Below are 24,587 nucleotides of genomic sequence, written 5' to 3' on the forward strand. Positions count from 1 at the left end.
TCTCATTCCCTGACCTCCAGTGGTTCACCTGCAGTGTTTTAGACTCCTCCCAAAGGGTTCCTCTGCCCACGGCACCTCCTGGCCTGTCTCCTACATCCTGCCCCACATGGCTGACCACCTAACCGCACGGAGCACAAGTTCAGCCCAATGCAAGTGAGCTGCGGGCCACGTGTTTGTCTCGCCTGAGGGCCTTCCTCACCTTGGGAGCCAGGGACGAGTCTCACCCAGGCACAGATCCTGGAGGCCCACAGGAGGCCCAGGCATGGATGGCACTCAGCAAGCATGGGGTCAAGATGGAAACCTGAGGCAAGAAGGCCTGCACACTCAAGGATCTGAGGTGAAACAAGATGGTTTCCAGGATTTACTAGAAATACTCCAAAAGAAAGTGAATACAGGAGAAGTTAGGACACACAGCCCAAATGCTAAATCTTGATAACAATGTGAAGCTGGTGGTGGCCACGGCACTGCTGTCTGAGCTGGGAATGTTTGCAGGGTCCCCTAACCCTCCAAGGACCTGACTGAACACTTGCCTAGAGTACAACCAGTGCACAGATGTCTTCCAGAAGCCTCTTTGGTAAGACGGTGGCACAGAGAGCAGAAGGAAGGCAGTAGGCACATCCTGTAGTGCCCCCTCTGTCAAAGCTGGGGCCATCTCACACCGAAAGTTAAAATTTTAAAAAGAATTAGGCAATCAATGTCGTGATTCACCTAGCCATGCCTGAAAAAGACCCAATTCCACCCAATTTCAACACCAAAAAGATTTTCTCACAAAGAAACTGGGCAAATATCACTTTGCTGATCTTTTTAAAAACAGATAATAATGCAGTTCTCCCACAGGTGATTATAAGTAAGCCGGAGTGTGAACTTTCTCAGCGGCAGACAGTGCAGGCTATGATTTCTCTGTGACTTGAAGTGCTCCTCTGACAAAACACAGAATTTTTTTTTCTTAAGACAGATTTGAAGCATATGACTCAGTGATAAAAAAGTTCACCAATTTGGGGGCTTATTAGACACGTCAATGACTGCCACTTAGCAAATCCACTTGCTGTAGTAGCCTCTTTTGGAAAAATGCCTGGCCCAGTCCAATCTCACCCCCAGGAACAGGCTGAGCAAGGGGCACTACCCCAACCTTCAGGACGGGGACGCTGGAGATGGGATGCAGGGCTGGCACCCATGCCGCAGCCCTGGGGGCGCTCGTCTAGAGAGGCAGGCGATGCTACGGGACTTGGGAATGCCAGCAGGCCGCCTGTGCTCACAGGCGCAGGCGCTGGTGGATCTCCAGGGCACTCCTGGAGATGGAGTTTAAAGTGGTTTTATTTTTAATTAAAAGTACAGCCAGCTGACATTTACCATTTTGCTTTATTTGATCTCATTCCCTCACCCTCCTCCCTGATCTCTTCCATCATCTTTTCAGTGATGATGGCAAATGTCCCCCTCCTGAAACAAGTCCAAGTAAAATGTTCTGAGTCACCTGGAAGCAGGCTTGTTTGTCTTATTTTTTAAAAGGACCTCCCAATGAAGAGCAGGAAACACTGCCCTCGGTGAGAGCCACAGACGCTGGGGGCTGCTCCGGGGCTGAGCTCCACGAGAGGAGGCATCGCCCGCACAGCCAGAGCCGAGCGTAGGGGTGTGGAGCAGCCACACCACATGTGTCTTCATACGTGTCAAACCACGAGAGTGCTCTGAAGAAGTCCAACAGCGTTCAGTGAGAGAGATGAAAGGAGTCCCTGAGGCAGAAGGGGCCACACGGGCCTTCTCTCAAGAAACGACACTCGGCTGACCCGAAGGTGACAGAGTCAGACAGCAGTGTAGGGAGGAGACCCCTGAAAGACAGAAGAGCCACTAGAAGACTGAAGACTATACATCTTTAGACATGATAGACACTGGCTTCAATAGAGAAAGAAAAAAATTAAGACAACTTCTGAGCAACTTTCATAAAGCCCAGGTGGCTAGCTTCCCCCTGAAGCTAGCCTGGGGTTACAGTCAAAGAATACCAAAAAAAAAAAAAAAAAAGTAACAGAGAGCAACTTCAGTCTTTCCTAAAGTGTCTCAGAAACATGCCAAACGGGGATTCCATTCACAGCACACATAGAAACCTCTTAAAATACACTTCCCTGCCAGGCACAGTGGTACACACCCATAATCCCAGGAGCACGGGAGGCTGAGGCAGGAGGATCACAAGTTGATGACAGCCTCAGCAACTCAGTAAGGCCCAAAGCAACTCAGCAAGGCCCTAGCAACAGCAGGGGATGTGGCTCAATGATTAAGCATCCCTGGGTTCAATCCCTGGTATCAAGAAAATAAACAAAATAAGTATATTTTGTTTCCCTGTTTCCCTCTAAAGTGATAGTGTGACTGCCCTAAAGTCTCCTCTTCCCTCTTCCCAAACACTGCCCCAGTCCCATCAAATTTCTTAGGAATACAGCAAAAACGAGTTTCAAAGTTGGAGAGTTGAAAAAAAAGCCTGGCCGAATCCAATCTTCTCTTTCACCTGTAACTCTTTTGAACGCAAATCCTACAAGTTTCCAGGGCTTGTCCAGGGATTTCTGCCCTTAAATCCAATCAATACCACAAAAAAACAGGGAGGGGCCCCGCCTGCAAAACCTACTTCTGTTGTGTGGACACCAGCAAGAAAGCCCGGACTTGCTGCTTTTTCCTTTGCCCCCTCACACTGGACTTGCTAGCTCTGGAAAGAGCACTTGGCTGGTCCTGACCTGCTCCCTGTAGGCTCTGATGACCCAATCCCGTATCCCCTGCAACTCAATAAGCATCCCCATTTCAAACACTCAGGACATCTGGTGACTTGGCCACAGTCGCACAGCAGGGTGCCAGTGTCCCAGCCTTAGGGACAGCACTTCCCCCTTGCAAGCCACCATCCCCTCTTACATCACATGGACTCACAGGTTCCACTCCCTGAGCAGCTGTCGAAGTGGCCAGGGGCCCAGAGGCCCAGCTAGATTCATGGGGTAACAGACTCACCTGGCCCTGAGCCAGGCAGGTCCCAGCACTGCAGCCCAGTGCTCTGTTCGGGTCATGACCACTGGCAACAACTCTGCCCAGCATGGCAGCTGCCCTGGGGCCTCACTGAAAATACCAGGAAAGTGCCATAAAAGTACAATCACCTTTTGTGAACAATCATTTCTGTAATGTCCAATAAGGGCAGTTTTTTTAATAAATAAAAATATCCCTGACTTCAAGACTGAGTACAAAGCTACAGCAATCAAGGTCATGTAGTTTTGGAGTGAGAACAGACAAAAAAGATCCACAGAACAAAATAGAGAACCTGGAACTAGAGTCATAGAGTACAACAGGCTGGTCTCTGACAAAGGCTAAAAGCAACACACAGCTGAGACAGTCCCTCCTGACAGATGGGCTGCCACAACGGGACATCCAGAAACTTGGCCACAAGTCTGGACACAGACCTTGGACTCTGCACAAGTACCCGGGAACACATAAGGTTCAACTGCAAACCCCAGACGTTAACACAGAAGTGGAGGTGACCCTTAGTATAGCAATGACTTCACACACTCACCAAAGGCACCATCCAGGAAAGAATAAGTACACTAGATGTCATTAAAACTGAAGACTCTGTCTGCTCCATGAATGACACTACCAAGAGAATGAGAGGACAAGATACAGACTGACAGAAAATATTTGCAAAAGACGTCCGATAAAGAACTGTTGTTCAAATCATACAGCACACTCCTAAAACTCAACAGAACAGCCTGATTTTAAAATGGGTAAACAATCTGAACTGACACTTCACCAAGGAAGATACTCTGGTGGCAAATAAGCACGTAAAAAAATTTCAACATCATATGTCCTTAAAGAACTGTAAATTAAAACAGCAACAAGGTACCACTCAGCACTTGTTAGAATGGCCAAACTCCCAAGAACTGACATCACTGGATGCTGGACAGGATGTGGAGCAACAGGAATACTCCTCCATGGCATGGCAGGAAAGCAGAATGGCACAGCCACCGAGGAAGAGAGTCTGGTGGTTTCCTGCCAAACTAAACATACATTCCCCACATGAAGTAGCAACAGTGCTCCCCGACATCTACCCAAAGGAATTGAGAACTTATGTCCACACGAAACTTACACATGAATACTATGGATGCTTTATTCGGAATTCCCAAGGCTTGAAAGAAATCAAGACTTGAACCAAGATTCTTTAGGCTACTATATAAATAACTGTGGTATCTCCAAGGCTACAAAGAAATGAGGTAACAATCCATGAAAAAGACATGAAAGACACTTAAATGCATATTACCAAGTGAAGGGAGATAATCCGAGAAGCCCTCGCGCTATTCAAGTGCAACTGTGTGACCTTCTGGGAAAGGCGCAACTACGGAGGCTGGAGTAAAAGGGTATGGTGTCCAGGGGCCTGAGGAAGAAGGGACAAGGAGGGACAAGGAGACAAAGCACAGCAAGGCCTTCAGGGCAGGGAGGCTCTCTGCGATTCTGTGATGGTGGACATGGGTCACAGCACATTTGTCCAAGCCCACAGAACACACGGCACCCAGAGTGAGTCCTGAAGTAGACTAGGGACAGTGGGCTGTAGCAAATGCTCCACCTGGTGGGTGACGCTGGCAGTGGGGAGGCTGGGCCTCTGTGCGGCGGGGACTGGGGGACTCTATACTGTATGCTCAATTTTGCTATGAACCTAAAACTATTCTAATTTTTTTTTCCTGTGGTTCTGGGGATTGAACTCAGGGCATTGTGCGTGCGAGGTAAGCACTCTACCAACTGAGCTATATCCCCAGCTCCTAAAAGATTTTTTTAAATAACATAAAACCACAGGGAAGAAAGTGTAATGATGGGAAGAATATGAAAAAAAATGAATTCTTAAGTGATCTATTTTTTAAAAAGAAAGAATGGGGGCTGGGGCTGGGGCTCAGCGGTAGGGCACCCGCCATGCACGTGTGAGGCCCTGGATCCTCAGCACCACATAAAAATAAATAAAGATATTGTGTCCATCTACAACTAAAAAAAAATATTTAAAAAAAATATTTGCAAAACAAAAAAAAGAAAGAATGGTAGTTGATGGTTATGTGGACACATGAGCAGTACTACTCTGTTCGTATAGAATCAAGCACTCTGAGACATTAGGACACACTCCAGGACCACACGCTATTGTTGGCAGTGCACCTCTCCTGCTGGGGGCCCTCTCGGGCCAATGAATGTGCTAACTGGACACAGAACCGCATGGAAGGCAGGCCTACAAACACTCCAAGTTTCCGGCCGGACAGGCCCACCAGAGGCAAGTCTGTTCACTGAATTATCATCCATTTATTTCTCCCTCTGGAAAGTAGAAAGCTCTTACAACAAGGCTGCCAGAGTGGCTATAAAGAGGCAGGAACTCAGGAATGGGGTTCCCTAGCCCTCAGTCCCCAGAATGCTAGGAATTGGGTTGGTGCCAACAGCACAAACCTGACCAATGAGAACACAAGTGACATGCTCCCCTGACCGCCATGTCATTGCTTCAGTTCACGCTGCCTGCAGGTCTGGTCCCAGCTCTGCTTCCTGTGAAGTACACTGGCCACAAGGACAAGGGGAGAACTTATTTCAATCCCAAATTCCTCACCCTGCTCGGTCTAAACTTGGCTCCCAACCTTCATCACACACTCCCTCTTTCCTAACTGGTCTCTGTCCCCAACCCCTGTGGGCAGCCAGACCCAGGGCCTCACTCCCAGACTCCTTCCTTTCTCCTTTACCAATGGGGTCAAGCAGAAACAATACTAAGCAAGAGCCCACCCAGCCTGCCAAGAGGGCAAGATGAGTCGGGTCTTCTCAAGAGTCAGGTAAAAGTCCCCAAAACATAGGCCAGGCGCCTCTGCACATGTCCCCAGCCTGCCACTGAAGCAAAGGAAGAGAGCCGCAGGGAAAGACAAGCACTCCCCTTCAAGTGTGGGAGGAGCTGGGCTTGCTGGGGGAGGCACCGAGTGAGGCCAGGGAGAGACCTGCCCTGCAGTGAGAGCCCCATCTGGAGGCGTGTTTCTGCACTGTGAGCACCTACCTGGTAGCCCAGGTTCCAGACCCTGCTCTGCATGGAACCAGGTGTCTCAGTGGTGCTCCACAGATGGGGTTAAGCTGTTCTGACAGTGGAAGCACCCCTGAGGAGCCACTGGCAGGCCACCCAGAGGCCCTGCAGAGCAAGGGTTAACAGAAATAAAGCAATGTCGCCTTTCCAGCCCCGGGATGTTGGTACCTTTGCTAAAGTCCTTTGGGTCCAGTGACAGACTGTAGCCAGGCAGCGTCTCCAGGAGGAGCTTGTAGCAGGCCCTCCAGCCAGGCTCCGCAATGCTCGGGGCCACGCACTGCATGGCCGCCACACGCTTGAAGAAGGCGGACTTGCGGTGGAAGCCGATCAGCTCGTAGAGCTCAGAGAGGATGCTGTAGCGCTGGATTTTCTCTTCTTCAGAAAGCTGAAGCGAAGAAGAACACAAAAAGCCTTTCAAATAAACTTGTAAATGAAGAAGGAAATGCACCTGAAAAGACTTGCACAAAACCAGGACCTGGAGAGCCATCAAGGAGAGGGAGGGCTGGGCCCGGCAGTGGGACACCGCAGCACTGGGAGAAGCTCTGAGGACCACAGTGGACACTGCAGAGCCCTCCACCAGACCATGGCTCCAACTGCCTCCTCACCTTCTACTGAGGAGGCCCAGACTCTGGCACAGAGGTGTTTGCCAACCTGACATAAAACATCCTTCATTAAGAGAAGACGACGACGACGGTAAAGAGGAGGAGCAGCAGGCCTGTAGGACTGGGCAAGGCCTGTCATCAGACGCGTGCTTGTTGGAATGCCAGAGGCAGGGAGTGGCTCAGCGGTGGGGTGCTCATCAAGCATGCGAAAGGTCCCAGGTGCCCTCTCCATACCACAAAACAAATAGACAGATAAATAAAGACAAGAAAATGGCATAGCATTTTTAAGAAGAATATATAGAGCCATTTACTAGAAAATGAATTGTTATTTAGACTTAAAACTCCACAGCCTACACCAAGTTTCTTTCACATGAAATGTTGAGAGGATTCTCCCAACAACTCCGACATGGAGTAATATTGACTTCTGCTGCTAAGCACCTACTTGTGGTAATGCTGGCATATCTTTGCTGAAGGTGTCACCAGTGATGCAATTTTTCCAAAGGAACTGTCAATTGGCTTGGTGTCGTGGCATTTCTGTAACCTCCTCCCTTCTGCTAGTGATGGTCTAAAATTTGGGGGCCAATGGCTATATGCTGGACCAGTAGTCAGTGACGGGTATGATCCAATTGCAGTGGTATCAACCTAAGACAGGAGGCTGACGCCTAAAGGTCAGTTGCCTAAAGGTCAGTTTTCCAATGACGGGTAAGAACCATATGTTGAATTGGACAACCTACCAGGCACGGTCCTTAAGCCACATTAACCTCACTCCCCCACTGGCACCAAGGCCAAATTTGGGGGCCAACAGAGGTGAGGCAAAGAACCTCACCCCCCCCACTGGTGCATAGACCTATCCACAAGTATGGCTGTATGCTGGACCGGTAGTCAGTGACGGGTATGATCCAGTTGCAGTGGTATCAACCTAAGACAGGAGGCTGACGCCTAAAGGTCAGTTTTCCAATGACGGCTAAGAGCCATATGTTGAACTGGACAACCTACCAGGCACTGTCCTTAAGCCACATTACTTGTTGTTTAATTAATCAGAAGGGGGGAGATGCTGGGAGCCATCAGCCAAGTAGGTATGACAATTTCCTTGCCAGCGTACCCCCATGTTTCTTTAGTGGAAGGACTCATGGAAATAGGACATTTTGCAGGACATTGCATGTAAGGTGACTTTGCTCAAGGACCAGGGCGGATCCGTGTTTAGGGTGTTCCCCCTTTAGAATAGTGCGGTTTAGCATAATAGGAGATTAGGGTGTTCCCCCTTTAGAATAGGGTGTATCCTGCTGCTGAGTTCCTCTTGAGTTCTTAGGGTCAAACAGTATATTTTGGGAGACAGAAGCCCAGGAGTAGTGGATTTGGGCAGAGAACGTGGATTTCCCCAGAACGCGTTTGTAGACGGCCGGTGTGAGTTCGGGAATAAAGAATTGCTGTTTGAATCTACAAGCTGAGTGGAGACTCGTGATTTGTGCCCAGCCAGAGACTGCGGCACCTACTGTGTACCAGCATATTTAGCATACCTCCTTTAATCAATACACAACCCATGAGTGCAGTACTCCAGCCTGTGGACAAGGACACTGGAGTTCAAGGAAGCATCAATAACCTGTGCAAAGTCACACAGCCAAGGAGGACCAGAGACAAGACCTCCCAGTGGTCAGGTCCTGCTCACTGCAGGCCTTCACTTGGCTGCAACACAGCTGCCCTGGGACAAGAAGGCAGGGGGAGGCTCACCTGAGGAGCTGGCTCTCTCTGGCCCCAGCCTTGACAATAAATCTGCTTCTAGATATTTCTGTTAGGACACAGCCACATCTGAACACCCAGTCAACTTACACCCTTAATCCTTCCTGTCCACTCTTCCCTGAGCCCTCTCACCTCTCCTCTAGGGCCTGCCTCCCACCTCCTCACTTTCCTTAATCCACCCACACACACCTGCCAGACTAGTAGGCTAACCCCGGTTCAGAGACAGCACCCTGCTCAAGACTGACTGTGCTGAAACCTAGATGCCGTGATCGGGATGGGAGGCCTTTGGCGGGTGACTAGTCACAAGAGGAGAGCCAAGGCCTCACAAACAGGACAAGTGCACTTGTGAAAGAGATTCCTGAGAGACCCCTCCCCATGCCTACCACACCAGGACACAGCACCTACAGGTCAAGCAGGGGCCTCAACGGACTGGGTCTTGGACCTCCAGTCTGCAGAACTGGGAGAAATAAACTTGTTGTTTATAAGCTGCTCAGTCTCTGGTATTCTGCTATAGCAGCCTGAAAGGACCAAGACAACTCCCATTTCAAAAGGAACCTTCAGAACCACAAAGTGCAGCCTGGAGGCCCCATGTGCACACTGACTCCCAGGCAGACCCAACCTGCCCTGCAGCTCCAGCTCCTGCCTACCCACAGCCAATCTGAACTACGTCTACTCGTGTTTCGATCCTCAGGCAGCATGTCCTTAGTGAATGCCCGCTCTGTGCCAGACATGAGGATGGACAGAGGCAGAGTGAGCAGAGCAAAGACCCCCTCCTCTGGGGCCTCCAGGGAGTGACAGGCTGGACCCACTGAGATCGGTGGGGAAGAAGACCACAGACCAGCAAGTGAAGGAACAGAAACACCACTGCACCTGTGATGAAGCAGAAGGTCAGGCACCACTCCAGCCAGGGGTCCAAAGGACTTCACCAGGCAGAGAGGCTCTGGGCGCACAGCCTCGGGCCCCCTCCGCCCACCCCACCATCGTCCATATCCAGCTCTCCTTCAAAGACTCTCACCCCATGTCACCCTCTTCCAGGAACCCGTCCTCAAGCCCCCACCCTGCAAGCCGCTCACTGCTGCTTTCCATAAATTCTCACAACCATGCACACTGCATGACGTCACTGCTCTCCCCCACACCATCCAGGTGCAGGCTGAGTCCCCGACCCCCCGCACCAGAAGACCCCAGCATCACTTCATGCTCACGCTGTGGTGCCCACCCACGTGCCACGGGTGCTGCATGTACTCACCAACAGTCTTTTTAATTTTAGCCATTCCACTGGCTTTAATTTGCATTTCCCTGATAACTACAATGCTGAACATCTTTCCATATGATTACTGGCCACTTGTATGTCTTCCTTTGTGAAGTGCTTCTTCAAATTTCCTGACAGCTCTTAAAAATTAGATCATTTGTCTTGTTCCTGAGCTGGAGCGGTTCTCTATATGCTCTGAATGTAGGTCCTCAGTCATACGTGTTTCGCAAATATTTATTGCCAATTTATTGACTTCAGGGACTCTCTTGATAAGCAGACATTTACTACGATGTAGCTCCAGTTATCAGTTGTTTCTCGGATAGTTATTGCTTCCTGTGTCCTTGTCTAAGAAACCTTTGCCCAAGGTCACAAAGATACTGTTTCCTTCTAGGAGCTTGATGCTCAGGCCTCCGATTCTGCTTCCTGTGAATGTGGAGCACAGCTGTGGAAGGAGCCTGTGACGGAGCCATGACAGAGGATCAAGGAGGTCCCTAAGGAGAGATGAACACTAAATGCTCCAGCACAATCCTGGACACTCCTAGAGCTTTAGCTGAACCAGAGCATGCCCACTAGGACAAGGATGGTGGGGGCGATCTCAGCTGTGGCCTCACAGAGACCCATGAACACAAGGTGGCAGCTCAGACAGGGTCTGAGCCCTGGCCCCCACCCACTGGAGCCGCACGGGTTCTTCCACAGAAGCCACTCACGCGAACTCTGACTGGTAATGCACACTCCTGTTCTTCTCCTCTCCATCGGAATTCGATAAGGCAGCCAATGATGAAAGAACACCATATCACAAATGGAACTGAAATCACGTCAGGCCCTTGAAGAGATCCTTAGTGGGAAATCTTGGGCATGATGGTTTTCCAGCACCAGGCGCAGATCAAACATACAGCTTCTCCTAGTAGAGCCCTGGGAGCCTCGGGACAAGGCTCTGCACGGTGGACATGCAAGAATCAGCACACAGCTCCGGGGGAACCTGAAATGGCCCCAGGCAAACACCAGACCAAGAGCCTCAGGAAATTTTTTTTATTTGCTGATTTTACATATACATGACAGGAAGGTGCATTTTGACATATTATACACACATTACAATTTTGGTCCCATTCTTGTTGATGAACATAATCTGGAGTTGCACCGGTTATGTGTTCATACTGAGCATAGGAAAGTTATGTCAGATTCATTCCTCTGTCTTTCCTATTCCCATCTTCCCTTCCTTCCTCTTTAATCCAATGAACTTCAACACTTCCCTTCCCTATCCTCCCTTGTTATGGGTTAGCCTCCAGATATCAGAGAGAACATTCAACCTTTGGTTTCTCGGGATTGGCTTATTTCACTTAGCATGATAGTCTCCAGTTCCATCCATTTACTGGCATATACCATAATTTCATTCTTCTTTATAGCTGAGTAATATTCCATATTGGTCTATATATTACATTTTCTTTATGTATCCATCCTTTGAAGGATACCTAGGTTGGTTCCACACATTGTCTATTGTGAATTGAGTTGCTATAAACCTCGATATGGCTACATCCCTGTAGTATATATATTGATTTTAAGTCCTTTGGGTATATGCCCAGGAGTAGGATAACTGGGTCAAATTCTGCTTCCACTCCAAGCTTTCTAAGGAATCTCCATGCTGCTTTCTCAGGAAATTTTTAAATGCAATCAAACCCCCAAATTCATTTCCAACCTGTTGCTCTCCTAGGGAGCATTCATGAGCACACCTCTGTTCTAATTTTTCAATGGCCATGCAGGCAGAATGCCTGAGTTCAGTGCCCCGATGTTGAGACGAAGTTCCAACAGAAGGGCTGGAGGCCTGTCCCCACAAGATGGGCTGCCGGAGTCCCGTCTTCATCCGCCATTCCACTTCAGCTGCAAAATCTGTGCCAATAGTAAGGAGGTGGTGACACTGGGAGAACTCAGGTCACAGGACTAGTACACTGGTTCTCTGGCAGTGTGACAGAGAGGACGTGATGGATTCAGAAATCCCTGAGCCCCATCGCAGCTCTGCCACTTGGCGTGCTGGCAAAATGGAGTGATCAAGAATCAAGTGTGATTTTGATTGTTAAAAAGACCAAATGAAATAACGTGTACATTTAGGAAAGGCCTAAAACCCTCAGCGGGTATTCAGGAAATGGGAAATATCACTGTTGGCTAAACCAGGCTGTGACCAAATTAATCAGGAGCTGCGACACTCAAGTAAATGCCTCATTCCCACCAGCCTCAGAAGCACAGGAACTGCAGAGATCTGAAGAGCAAGGAGGTGGTGGAGGCTCTGGGACAGGCTGGGGACAGCATCAAGTGCTGACTGTGGACAAAAGCATGAGGGATGACGGTGAAGGCCATGTGTTCCCCAGGACGAAAAACACATTCTGTTTCTCTCCATGATTACTTCCAGTCAGAATCGTACAGAGAGAAATGTATACACAAAATTTCCATACGGCTGTGAAAAACAGTTGGCAGGAATGGCACTTCCCTTCCTGCCTCCCAAGCTGGGGAGCAAGGCCTGTACCAAGGAACTATCTTTAAGAAGCATCTGCCTAAGGCAATGGGATCCACTTCAATTTTAATCATTCAAAGGGAAGAACGAAGGGGAAAAAAGTTACATCAGAGCTGGTCCTTTGACAGTCCCGAGGCAGTAGAGGAGATGGACAAGCCCATAAGGGATCACTCTACAAGGGATCACTGGCAAGACAGATGGCCAGGGACACTATGCTCCAGGCTCTCGGGCAGGGACCTACCAGGTACCTATACTGGATGCCTCAGCAAGTGTTGAAGAGGGATGGAATTCCAGTCAGTACTCATGGTAAGTGCACCACCCAACAGCAGCCAGGGCAAGATGGAAGCTCAACTCTCCGATGCCTCAGCTCCCTTTGATTCATTTCTGAACAACCTGAAAAACCGACTTCTCTGCCTTCAAGCATGGCCTCCTTTCAATCCGGGCTTGATAAGGAAGTGTATGTGGACTCAGCTGCACAAAGGTGATCACAGATTTTCTCCACACTCTCTTTCCATATTGGCCTAAGTCTCTTTAAGTCCATCCTCCATAAAATCTATTCCCTCCCATGAAAACTCATGGAGCCTGAAACTGGCCAACTGAATGGGAATGTACACAGCTAGAACGTCCTGCCTGCCTCTGGGCAGCCACTGTTCCTACTGGCGGAGCACGGCAGACCTGCCTCTCCAGACAGGGTGAGTCCTGACTCCTGGCACACCCCCAGTCAGCAGAGGAGTCGTAACCAAGGCTCCCTTCAAGAGCTTCAAGTGAAGCCCTGGGGGAGCAGTGGGAAGGGTGTGGGGCTCCTGTGGCCTCTCAGGCTGACTGCTCATCCAGAGCCCACCTCCCCTTCCATACCCTGCCAGTCTGCACTTGAGCTCGTGCCAGGACAACTCTAAACTAATTCCCACTGGGATGTCTCCCCTTCCAACAGGATAAAGAGTTTCCTTGTTGTCTTGCTCTGGGGAGTGTATTCTTTCATTAAACATGCATCCTTTGGGGGAATCTCAACTTTAAGTATGGGTCTGCCATTCAACTCCAAGTTCATGCCCCATTCCTCCCACACAAGCTGGAATGGTCACTCTCTGGCTTCTAGGACTCACTTTCAGAATTCTTGCTTATGGGCTGTTTTTGGCCTCTGAGGACTTCCCCTTTCTTTCTTAAGAATTAGCTATGCATTTTGAAAGAGGAAAAAAAATTATTTCTTAATCAGTGTTTTTATGGAACTTGTGCTGAGAGTTTGGGGATCACCATATTGCCCAAAACAGAAACCATTAGATATTTTCCACACTGATGTATCATTTAGAGATTTTCTTTTCTTTGACTACTAACAAATAATATTTTAATTTTAAAAAAAAATTGCTCAGTTTGCAGGTGCCAAGCTAGCATCTGGGTTTTACCAGGCAGGCTGGGTCTGAATCTAAGGTAAAGTCCCAGGCTTGCTTCAATCTACCTCCCCATGCAGAGAGTGCCCCGCTCCACGGGGCCTACCCAGGTCCAGAAGAAGGGTGACCCCAGGGTGTGGACCACTCTTCCTTCCCTCATCAATGCACCTTTTCTTAGTTCTATGCTACACTCAAGTGCAGTTGTGCCCATTGCCTGGTGCCCTGGCTCTTGTGAAGGTGTTTCAGAAAGTGCATGACTGTTGCGTGAGTGTTTCTGCAAATGGACAAGTACACAAAGGTCCTATTCTGTTATTTGGCTAACTTCAATCCTTCCCTCAGAAAATTAATATCAGTCACAAGTATATTTAATATGAAACAAACACAGAAAAATACTAAGATAAAGCATTTGTCCCCAGATATTGTTTGTTTTATTAAAAATTCAATATTAGAATTAAATCTGCATAAACATTTTTTTAAAGTAAGGCCACAACTAGAATAGAGCTTTGAATGGGCAAACAAAATTAAGAAGGTAGGAAGCAAGAAGAGAAGAGAATCTACAACGTGAATCAAGTCCATATCCTCTGGGTGAATCTGCAATTCCTAGAACACTAAGTATGACAATAAGACCTCTCTCTTATTAGGAAATGGCCAAAGTAAAATACAATCAATTAAAACAACAACAACAAAAAAAAAACTAACATTTTAAGTTGTATCAAGTTATAAAAGGCTAAATGTGTCTCCTCACCGGGAAAAAAGCAAGATTCAATGGCTTTTTATTATAGACATCCCATGTTCATGGGATTTGAAGACTATATTGTTAAGATGGAAAAACCCCATATTAATTACAGATTCAATGAAATCCCTGTCAAAACCCTTCTGGCTTCTCGAAAGAACTGCTAAACTGATCCTATTTAAAAGTACAAAGGGTCTCAAAATAGCCAAAGCAGTCTTGAAAAAGGAGAATAATATTGGAGAAGACTTATTTCCCAACTTAAAAACTTACTACAAAGCTATAACCAAGGCAATACAGAATTAGCGTAAGTACAGATATACAGATCAGTGTTGAGAGCCACAGCCCAAGGGGCCCCAGCAAACTTTCAGACTGCCAGCTGATGATTGGCTCACAGCGGTCCCAGGAACATCTAGCTGATTGGCTCCTCTGTGGTGATGCTCATTGGGCTGTTTCCCTGCCCTTTCAGACTGCCAGCTGATGATTGGCTCACAGCGGCCCCAGCAACTTCTAGCTGATTGGCTCCTCTGCGGTGATGCTCATTGGGCTGTTTCCCTGCCCTTTCAGACCACGGAGCTGCTCATTGGGGGACTTTTTTGGCTCCGCCCACACGACCCAGCCAATTGGCCTCAAGAGCAGGAGGATTGTGGGAGGTAGAGAGGCGTGTGGTTGAGAGAGAGGCTTGTGAGAAGCCGGTGGTGGCAGTTGGGCTCTGAGGGTTTTTTCCTGAGGAGCTGTTTTGTTTGGCGTGTGTGGTTCTAAAAATAAAGTTCGTTTCTTTTGACAAGTGGCTCCTGAATTATGCCCAGCCAGACTGCGGCAGATCAGTGGAAGAGAATTAAGAGTGGGAGGGAAGGAACTTATACTTATGGTCAACTAATTTTCCACAGCATGCCAAGACCATTCCAATGGAGAAGAACAGTCTTTTCAACACATGGTGTTGGAACAAATGAACACCCATGTGCAAAATAAGAAGCCAGCTGGGTGTGGTGGTGCACACCTGTAACCCCAGGGGCTCAGGAGGCTGAGACAGGAGGACCACAAGTTCAAGACCAGCCTCAGCAACTTAGTGAGGACCTAAGCAACCTGGCGAGACCCTGTCTCAAAATAGAAAACAAAAAGGGCTGGAGTTGTAGCTCAGTGGTAAAGTGCCCTTGCATTAAAAAAAAAGTTTACTTGAGTTATATGGGCCAGCAATCACACTCCCAAGAGTACGCCAGCAGGACTGAAAACATGTTTTGTATGTGAATGTTCACAGCAGCATTATTCATAATACCCAAAAGGTATCATGAAGAACCCAATGACCACTAATTGATGACTGGATGAACAGACCATGGTACCTGACATGCACTGCAACAGAATGCACCTGCCGACACCGTGCAGAGTGTGGAAGGCAGACACAGAAGAGCCAGTGCTGTTCTGGAGGAGTGGGCAGGTGGGGGCTCACGGCAACACTTGTGTAGCTCCCTCCAGGAGCTGGGTGAAGCCTTTCCAAATACAAATACATTAATGAATGTGAAATGAAAATGATTCCTCGCAGGAGGGTCCTAAGGGTTAAATGCAGAAATGGTGTGAATCTCCCCTTGCACATCCACCCGCAGCCACTGCTGTCACCGCTGCTTGGAGGAGCAGCACCCGCATTCCCCACAGCAGCATGCACTTCATGCATCCAACAGACTTTAATAAACGCCTGGCATCTGACAAGCATTGTGCTTGACACAGTGATTATTTATAAAGACAAGAAGGACGCAATCCCTGTTCTAGAATCTGCATGCATTACCAAACTTTCCTATTAAGATGTATTGCTTTAATGCTCAGATCAACTCCTAAGGTAAATAGCTCAGAACCTCTGAGAACAGTAAGAGTCTATGATATACTCTTCATGCATTTATTTACATTCTGCCTCATTCTATAAAAAGATCTAAAATCAATTGTTAAACATACACATCTTAACAATAATAACAACAGAAATAAAAATCAGGGTGAAAACAAAATAAGAATTAGAGTTGAATGAGACCAGGGTTTAATTACAAAAAACACTTGTCATGAAGCAGGTGTAATTATTAATCCCTATTTTTTTATGGATTAGGACCTAAAGTTCCTAACACCTAAAGAAAAGAGAAAAACTCAATGGGCTACAGGATCCACAATGCCCGTGAGCTAGACATCTACCAACTGCTGGCGTGTCCCCAGGCGGGAGATTCTGAGGCACCACTGTCATCCCTGAGCTTCATTTCCAACAACTCCTCCAGCCTCTGGCTTTCTTCTGACACTAGTCCTCTCCTCTTTCATCACTGTATTGGGCTGCAAACAGAGACCCGCAGCGTGTGAAGGGCTGGGTACGAGGGTCCCACCCTTCACAGGCAGCACTCCATCCAAAGGGCAGCCAGGCCTCACGAGGCACTGACTGCTCATTACTCTGCAACTCTGACACCTCACTGAGAGTGAGCTGTTTCTACACCTGTTTCCCACGAGACTCCCCTCTCCTAAAAACAAGGTGACAACCATATCCCTGACACTTGTTCAACTCAGTGCCTTCTCCAGTGAGAAACTTGCCTTTCCTCCCTCCCCACCCAAGGGTTTCATCGTAAGAACAGGAATTCCCCATGAGCCACCTCAGGAAGCCAAGCAGGCTGCCAGCTGTGTGGCATGTCACAGCCTCAACTAAGCTGCTTTCTTACACTTCCCTTTTTTCTGAAAGAACCTTTTCCAGACTGCCAGACCTCCAATTCTGAGCTTAAACTGACACAAAGTTCTGGGGTTATGATCACGATGGACGCCTGCATCCACCAGGTTCTTGCAGGTTTCCTTAGCAACAGCTTCACTAAGGGAGAGCATCAAACACTGAAGAGGCTGTCCTTACATCTGAACAGAGCAGCCTGCGTAGAACTCGAATGACTCTGAAGACAAATCAACCAAGGGCCAAGAGGTGGCAGGTCTTGGTCAATAGTGTCACAAAAAGTTCTCAAATGACTCAGAATCATCCCAGCTCTGCAGGCAGCCAGAGCACCTTCCCACAACTGGTAAGGTTGGAGTTTTCTTAGTTTTTTTTTTTTTTAATTTTTTTTTAATATTTATTTTTTAGTTTTCGGCGGACACAACATCTTTGTATGTGGTGCTAAGGATCAAACCTGGGCCGCACACATGCCAGGCGAGCGCGCTACTGCTTGAGCCACATCCCCAGCCCATTCTTAGTTTTCCAAACAATTCCTTACTATAATTCCTTACTATAAGTCACTTGGGTTATTGGGTTGTTCAGGGAAAGTTACATAATGCAGTACAGGAGCTTAAGTTGCTCAGAGTCTCTCTAAGTTGCTGAGGCTGGCTTTGAATTTGCAATCCTTCTGTCTCAGCCTCCCAAGTTGCTGAGAATACAGGTATGCACCAGCACCCAGTGGTACTTGGACTTTACGAGCATGGCAAACTAGATTTAAACAGCAGTGGTGAAATTCGTCAGATAATCTGGGTCCCCGACCTTGATTTCTCTCTCTCTAAAGTTGGGTACCACAAACTACTTAGCAAAGTTGTCCATTATCTGTAAAGCACTGGCCAGGTGCCTGCAACGGGCTGGTTACTCAGTGAGTAGCGAGTACTGCCAGTGAGCTTATTAACAGTAAGTACTGCCAGGAGTCTCAGTTAACCTGGTCTGAGCAGAGGCTTTGCCTTTTGTCTTATTTTCGTAGTAACAAAATTTATTTTCCTAGGGTTAAAACCACTGGAGTAGCCCCAACCAAAAAATGCCACAGATCTGTGCAGCAGAATTTTCTCCTTCTCTGCTTTTCTGCTCAATACCTGTTTCCCCCTTGACTTCAAGCTCCATCGGTGTAGGACCAGTTTGCTCTGCTGAATACTCAAGGGCAGGAGGCAGTGACACAGTGCCTCCAGATGGCCTGCTATGTGCCCAGCAGGTGAAGGAAAGAGCAGGTGTGCTCACCTCTCACACAGTCTGACCTTAGATGAGCCTTGGCACCTTTCGTGACCTGAGGTGCCTCCTCTCCAACAGAGATGACTGCCCCGGAACACGGAATTTAAATGGTTAAATAGCCACCTGCACAGCCTCGTAAAGTGTCTGTGATGGGCCCTCAACCTACATGAGCTGCCTTTCCTCCTTTGGCACCCATCAAGGAGGCAGACATGCCTACTCAGCCTCAGCAGTGCCCAACAGGGGGTCGCCCTAGGCACGCGTCATTGTAGCACTTGAAACTGGTGTGTCTAGAAGAGATTATTATTATCGTTCCCATTTCACAGGTTTGGAAACAGGCCAAGAGAGGTTACATAACAACTCCAGGTCTCACAGTGACAAAACAGTGGTTTAAACCTAAATCTAGGAGGCTGAAACCTGAGCTCCTTCTCTCTCAGCTCTACCTTCTCATCTGCCTGTAGAATCCTCATATCTAATGCAATTTGTGCACAGTTGCCGCCATTTGTCAGTGTTAGATAATTATCATAAACCACTTGCCTTAACAACTTAAAGAAAAAGCAGACCAATCCAAGACCCTGCACACAAAACAGAGGTGTCCTGCCCTGACTTCTGTAAAGAGACCATTTTCAACCCACTCAATCCAAAAGCATCATATACCAGTTCTGAGGTTTGTTCAGGGCCTCCGAGGATAGAAGGAACCTGCAATAACCAGGTCTCAGCTCCTTCCAAAATTTCCACATTTGACAATCCAGACACAACTCATCCATGCTACAATGAACACACTGGATCAAGAACCAAATGCTTGTTCTGTTTCAGAAAAACCACCAGCCCTTCCCTTCACTGTGATCCCAAAACCACCAGAACTCCTCATCTTGCTGCCTGCTCGCCTGGCAAACAAACACAGAGATGAGTCACCCAGAGCACAGAGGCGCACTTGGGAGGATGCAGACGGCCGAGCGCCCACACTGGCACCGCGCCACAGCAGGGAGCGGTGGCGGCCCTTCCAGTGAGGCTCTGCTGACCTCTAGTGCTCTGCAGGAGAACCGAGCAACACTGAAGGCAGCGCCATGAGAATGGCAGCCAATGCCCACACATGTTAAGTGAAAACATGGTATTTTGTAAAATATGTGTATTTATCTGCCCACCTGTAAAAACACTTTCACAGCAAACCCAAAGTTTCCAGATTAATTTGCAAAGGTACCTGCAGCAGCTATGGTCACAGGCGTGCACGCCTTCAGAGGCACAGGCGAACCAGTGCTGGAGCGGCTGAGTCCCAGGGCCCAGAGCCCCCTGCCCTGTGGAATGGCTGCCACTCCACAGCTCCAGCCCCCGGGTTCTGTTTCAAAACACCAGGTGGTTCTGAAGCCTGTTAACACTTGAACACCACAGTCCCTCCCCAGGGTGGGCACCAAACAGCACAGAACCCTGAGTCGCTAACCTGTTCCTCCTGCTCCCATGTGAGCTGGCTGCATATCACATCACAGATGGGGAGCTGAGGGTTAGGACTCTGAGTGACTCTGCTTGAGGTCACACAGCCACAAGGAGGCAAAGGCAGGGTCTGAGCCCTGGCCTGAGTGCCTGCTCCTGAGCCAGCACATTCCCCAGCACCCTCTCTGGTCTTGCTGGTGAGACCCAGCAAGCCTCACCCTTACACATGCTCCCCACCAGGAGCTCACCCACCCTCGCGGCCCCTCCCAGCCTCACTACCCCCCAAACAGTCGTTCCAGCCCCCTTCCCTCGCCTGAGTGCACATCTGCAGGGGAGCCCAGCCTCATACCCCAGGTCTGTGTCGGCACCCACCTCACCAGGACTGTGTATGCCGTGCACGGGCGATCAAGACCACCAGGGCTCAGGGCAAGGACGACACCCTCATCATACCTGAATCCATGGCCTGGCACAGCACTGAACCCTGCACGACCCACCCAAGAGTGGAGCTAAATGCTCACAAAATCTACACCGTGGCTCTTCACCCCGCACCACTGAGGGCTGCCAGCCTCACCCTGGGCAGCCTCCCCTTGCTGCCCCTGCCCACCTTTACTGAAAACTTGAAGGCAAGCCAAGACCACAGCCTCTCCAGCCTTTCCTAACAATACCGACCTCCTCCCTGGCCCCGGTCCACCTGGTGCTCACTTCCTTATGCAAAAGGCTGTCTGTCTGTCCTCAGGCCACTGGCTTTCTCTGTTCTGGTCTCTTCCTCTGGTGTGGAGCTGACAGCTGCCCCTCCACACCCCACTCTGTAGCCTCACTCTCAGTGTCTCATCTAGGAAATGAGCTGCAACGAGGGGCCTGAGGGGCAACAGATGTGCTTTACAGAGAGGGATCTAAGGCACAGAGAGGCTGAATGTCATGCCCCGGGGAGCAAAGGCACAGTCAAGCCCAGCAGTCTGTGTCTGGAGTCCATATGCTTGACCATTAGATTAAAACATCTCCTTGTTCACAGACTGGCTGTATACACACAGAGGATCAAGTCATGGACACTCACCAACTCTAAGATGCTGGTTAACCCTGTTATTTCGTTTCTACTTAAGCTTTTACTTTCCATTGAAACACTTAATGATCTCTGCAGTCAGCATGGCAAAGCACCAATGTTGAATTAGATGAACATCTTGTTATGAGTCAATCTTTCTTATATGTTCAAGTAGAAAATGACTTTAAAGTCTCTTTCCCCTCCCCTCCTCCTCGCCCCCTCTCACCTAGGCCCCAGACCTACTCACCTCAGTCTTTCTTATGCCCAAAGCTGCACCTCATGGGCCCTCACACCTCGTGCAGTTTGTGCTTCTCAAGCCCAGCCTGACCAGTATGTGCAGAAACCAGGGGTTACCCTGACCCTCTCAGGGTCATCACTGACCCCTACCACATGCTGCACTCTGGAGTCTCAGTTCCCCTTGGCTTTCCTTGTAAGAGCCAACTTAGACCAGCTGACTGCCTAAGATCCTCCTCAGACCATCAGTCTGGGGACTGGCATTATCAGTCTATGACCACATGCTTTAATGACTTGGTTTTGTTAAACCTATACAGATTCAGACTTCACTAACATTTGGGGAGTGCATGCTGGGCAAAAGGAACAATATAAAAAAGTACCTCCATGAACTTCATCTTATAAACCTGACACCCAGGATGGTTACAAATGGCAAGCACTTCACAAGAGATCAAGTCAAGGCAAGAGCCTTGAAGCACGTGCAAGCACAAGGCTGATGGAGGCCAAGTTGCTTCTCCAATCAGAAAAACTCAGAGGGACAGCAAGTTCTGACTTTTATATATATATATATATATATATATATATATATATTTTAGATATAGATGATACATTTTATTTATTCATTTTTTTATGTGGTGCTGAGGATTAAACCCAGTGCCTCACGCATTCAAGGCAAGCACTCAATCACTGAGCTACAACCCCAGTCCAAGTTCTGACTTTTTAAAGTAAAATACCATAAAAGAAAGAAGTAAAATCTATGAATAACTACATTCATTTGGCTACCAAACTACAATTCCATAGTCCTTTCCAAGCCATTTAGTGTTTTCCAGCACAGAGAAACAGGCTGGGTCAGGAGAGAGAAACTCCATGAGCATGTACCAATTCCTAGAGGCGGAACAGACTCACCTGTCGAAGATTAATATACACTGCATTCTGCAGAAATTCCGAAGCTTCCATGCTCCTCTTCTGAATTGCCAGGACACGTACAGCTTTGACACAGGCTTCCAATTCAATCACTCCAGCATTCTTGTACTGTAGGGTATAAAGGAGGCGCCTCAGTTAAAAAACAAGTTACTGCCATTTCACAACACAGCACATCCTGAGCACACGAATCCTGCAACCACCTCGCCCCCACCACACCAAGGGAGGAGAACACGGTTCTCAGAAAGTATATCCTACACAAGTACAAGAGAGGTTCATGGGACTGGGTGGACATACAGTTGCCCCTGTAAATACACTGGCATTCATTAAAATAATACAACAACATTAGCTTAATATTTCACAAAATTTCAAAATACAGGTTGAGGATGCCTTACCCGAAGTACTTGAGACCAGCAAAGCTTCAGACTTCAGGGTTCTCAGATGGGCCCCCTGGCTTGGACTTGACTAGTGTACTTTTTGAGCATCATTGCTAGTTAGCCCAGTTGGAGTAATTTTCAATTGATGGAATTGGGGAAATCTTTCTTAAAATTGAAGCAAAGTTTGTAGAGGTGAAGCCCATGTGGATTAGTACTTAGGAGGACCTAAGAGGGGCAGGGATAACACACTAATATTCTTTTAGCAGAGGCGCTAACACGGCAATCAAAGCATTTGGGCATTGTGGACCTGAGTGAGCCTGGCAAGGTAGGACTGCTCCTAAAAACACAGCCTGCCAACTTGCCAAGCTCAGAGAGCGAAAGGGAGCCAGTCATCATCTCACTAAGATCACATGTGAGGTGGGACATGATTTTTAACTATGGAGCAAGAAAAGCCACGTCATCACTCTCCCCTTCTCCACGCCCGTGACTCACACAGAACCTGTAACGCACTACAGGCAGTTATCGAGGATGATCAGGAAAATGGACTGCGTAAACTTACCTAAGACCACGCCTGAACTCAAAACTCTACCAATTGTGTACACCACTTAACAACACCACAGCGAATTAATGGAGGAATTTGATTCTGTTGAAATAAAATGAATACTTTTCCTTCAAAACTCTTAAATTGTTTCTCTATAAGTGAGAAAAAAAGTGTCAACTTGATGTTTTTTCCACATATTTTTGGTTAAATTTATATATTTTAAATTATATCACAAAGAAATGTGTAACAACAAATCCTATCATTATTTACAACTATAATGGACCAATAAAAAATGTTGAAATGCTGGGTGTGGTGGCCAGGCCTGTAATCCCAGTAGCTAGGGAGGCTGAGGCAAGAGGAAGTTCAGGGACAGCCTCAGCAACTTAGTAAGGTCCTAAGCAATTTAAGCAAGACTGTCTCAAAATTTTAAAAAAAAAAAAAAAAAAAAATTGAGACAGGGACTTGCTGGGGATGTGGCTCAGTGATAAAGTGATCCTGGTTCAACCCCAAGTATCAAAAGCAATGGGCACAGTTACTGAAAACCTGCTACATACCTAGAGGTGTACGGACGTCCTCTTGGAGCATGAGCTCTGAGAAGCAGGCCTGTGTCCAGGCTCACTGCCGAGTCCCTCGACATACCTACCGAGGTCCTAGCACAGAACAGTTATATCTCAGAAGTAAATGAGGGAGCTGTCTCACTCAATTCCAAAACAAAACACCTAAAATAAGTATCACCCCTATTCATTAATAAATTAATAAAGAAAATGAGACCAAAAAAAGTAAAGCTTCTTGCCCACAGTCACGAAGCAAGTGACTGAGGAGGCAAGACCTGAACTCAGACCACCTGGGCAGACCCAAGTGGAAGGGCCGGGCCAGGGACTGGAGGGGCCCAGCACCACACACTGCCACCCTCACTCTGCTCAGGTCTGGCCTGAGCTGACCTGGGGGGCAAACTCCAGCAAGAAGGGGCTTCTGTGACTGCTTCTGCTCTCAAAGCCTCAGCAAGCCAGGAGGACAGCCCTGCAGAGCATGTTTGGTCCAGAACCCCTTGCTGACCAGAAACTGTCTACAGGGAGAGAGCAGCCATGGAGAGGCTGCAAGGAAAGTGACTACGGGGAGCACTAACGACTCTGTCAGACACCAGGACCCAGGCAAGCAGGTGTCCGCCCACCCCACCAAACCACCGCCTTGTCATCTGTGTGCATCTGATGACCTAAGCTTCTTGTCCAAATTATGCCCCTGTGTGACTGTCTAAGATGGGCGACCTCTCTGAGCCTCGGGGTCCCTCCAACTATAGAAAAGCAGAAGGTTTCATGTTGTCTGTCTACGGTTCCTCCCACCACAAAAGACAAGGACCAGCATCTCAACAGAACGACTCCATCTCAGCTCTCCCACTAGAGAACTTCCTGGGTCAAAAATCAGACACCCATGAAGAAAGCACTCACGAAGCCAGGAGAGAGACTGCTCAGAAGACCCGTCAGCACCCCTGTGCGGGAGACCTGCAGGGCAGCGCTGCCTGCTAATCCAGTGGGAGGAAGCACAGCGGACTGGCTACATGGCGTGCCTGTGTGCACACGTCCTTTATGCCACCGCCATTCCCTGATGACAGACCCACCTCACAGGCTGCTCATCTGGGGGTGGAGCAGCAGGGCCGTCACGGGCCCTCTCTGCAGAGGTGAAAGAAGAAAGAGGAAGAGAAAAAGCCAAGTGAAGCCGAGGAGCAGAGGCAGCGGCAGGGAAGGCGGGGTGTGAAGGCTGCCCCTCCACCTGCATCACACCCCAGGAGGACCGCTTGCCCACACCCTGCAGAACACTGAAGGGAGGGTGGAGACAATGACCAGCTCCACTGAGCAGTCTGATGAGCCTGTCACTCTGTGGGCAC

The 24,587-nt window shown here is 48.4% G+C and overlaps 1 protein-coding gene across 2 annotated transcripts in view; it reads right to left on the reverse strand.

The window, feature by feature from the left end:
- Trappc9 (trafficking protein particle complex subunit 9) overlaps positions 1-24,587 on the reverse strand; it is a 510,720-nt gene that overhangs the window by 448,692 nt on the left and 37,441 nt on the right. For both annotated transcript variants that reach the window (XM_076835401.2, XM_076835399.2), the window contains exons 7-8: positions 21,773-21,898; positions 6,212-6,428 (exon numbers count right to left, since the gene is read on the reverse strand). In XM_076835401.2, the coding sequence (XP_076691516.1) occupies positions 6,212-6,428; positions 21,773-21,898 (343 nt within the window). The remainder of the gene's footprint in view (positions 1-6,211; positions 6,429-21,772; positions 21,899-24,587) is intronic.

This window comes from Callospermophilus lateralis, chromosome 16 (genome assembly GCF_048772815.1).
Source record: "Callospermophilus lateralis isolate mCalLat2 chromosome 16, mCalLat2.hap1, whole genome shotgun sequence".
In the NCBI taxonomy this organism is placed as follows: domain Eukaryota; kingdom Metazoa; phylum Chordata; class Mammalia; order Rodentia; family Sciuridae; genus Callospermophilus; species Callospermophilus lateralis.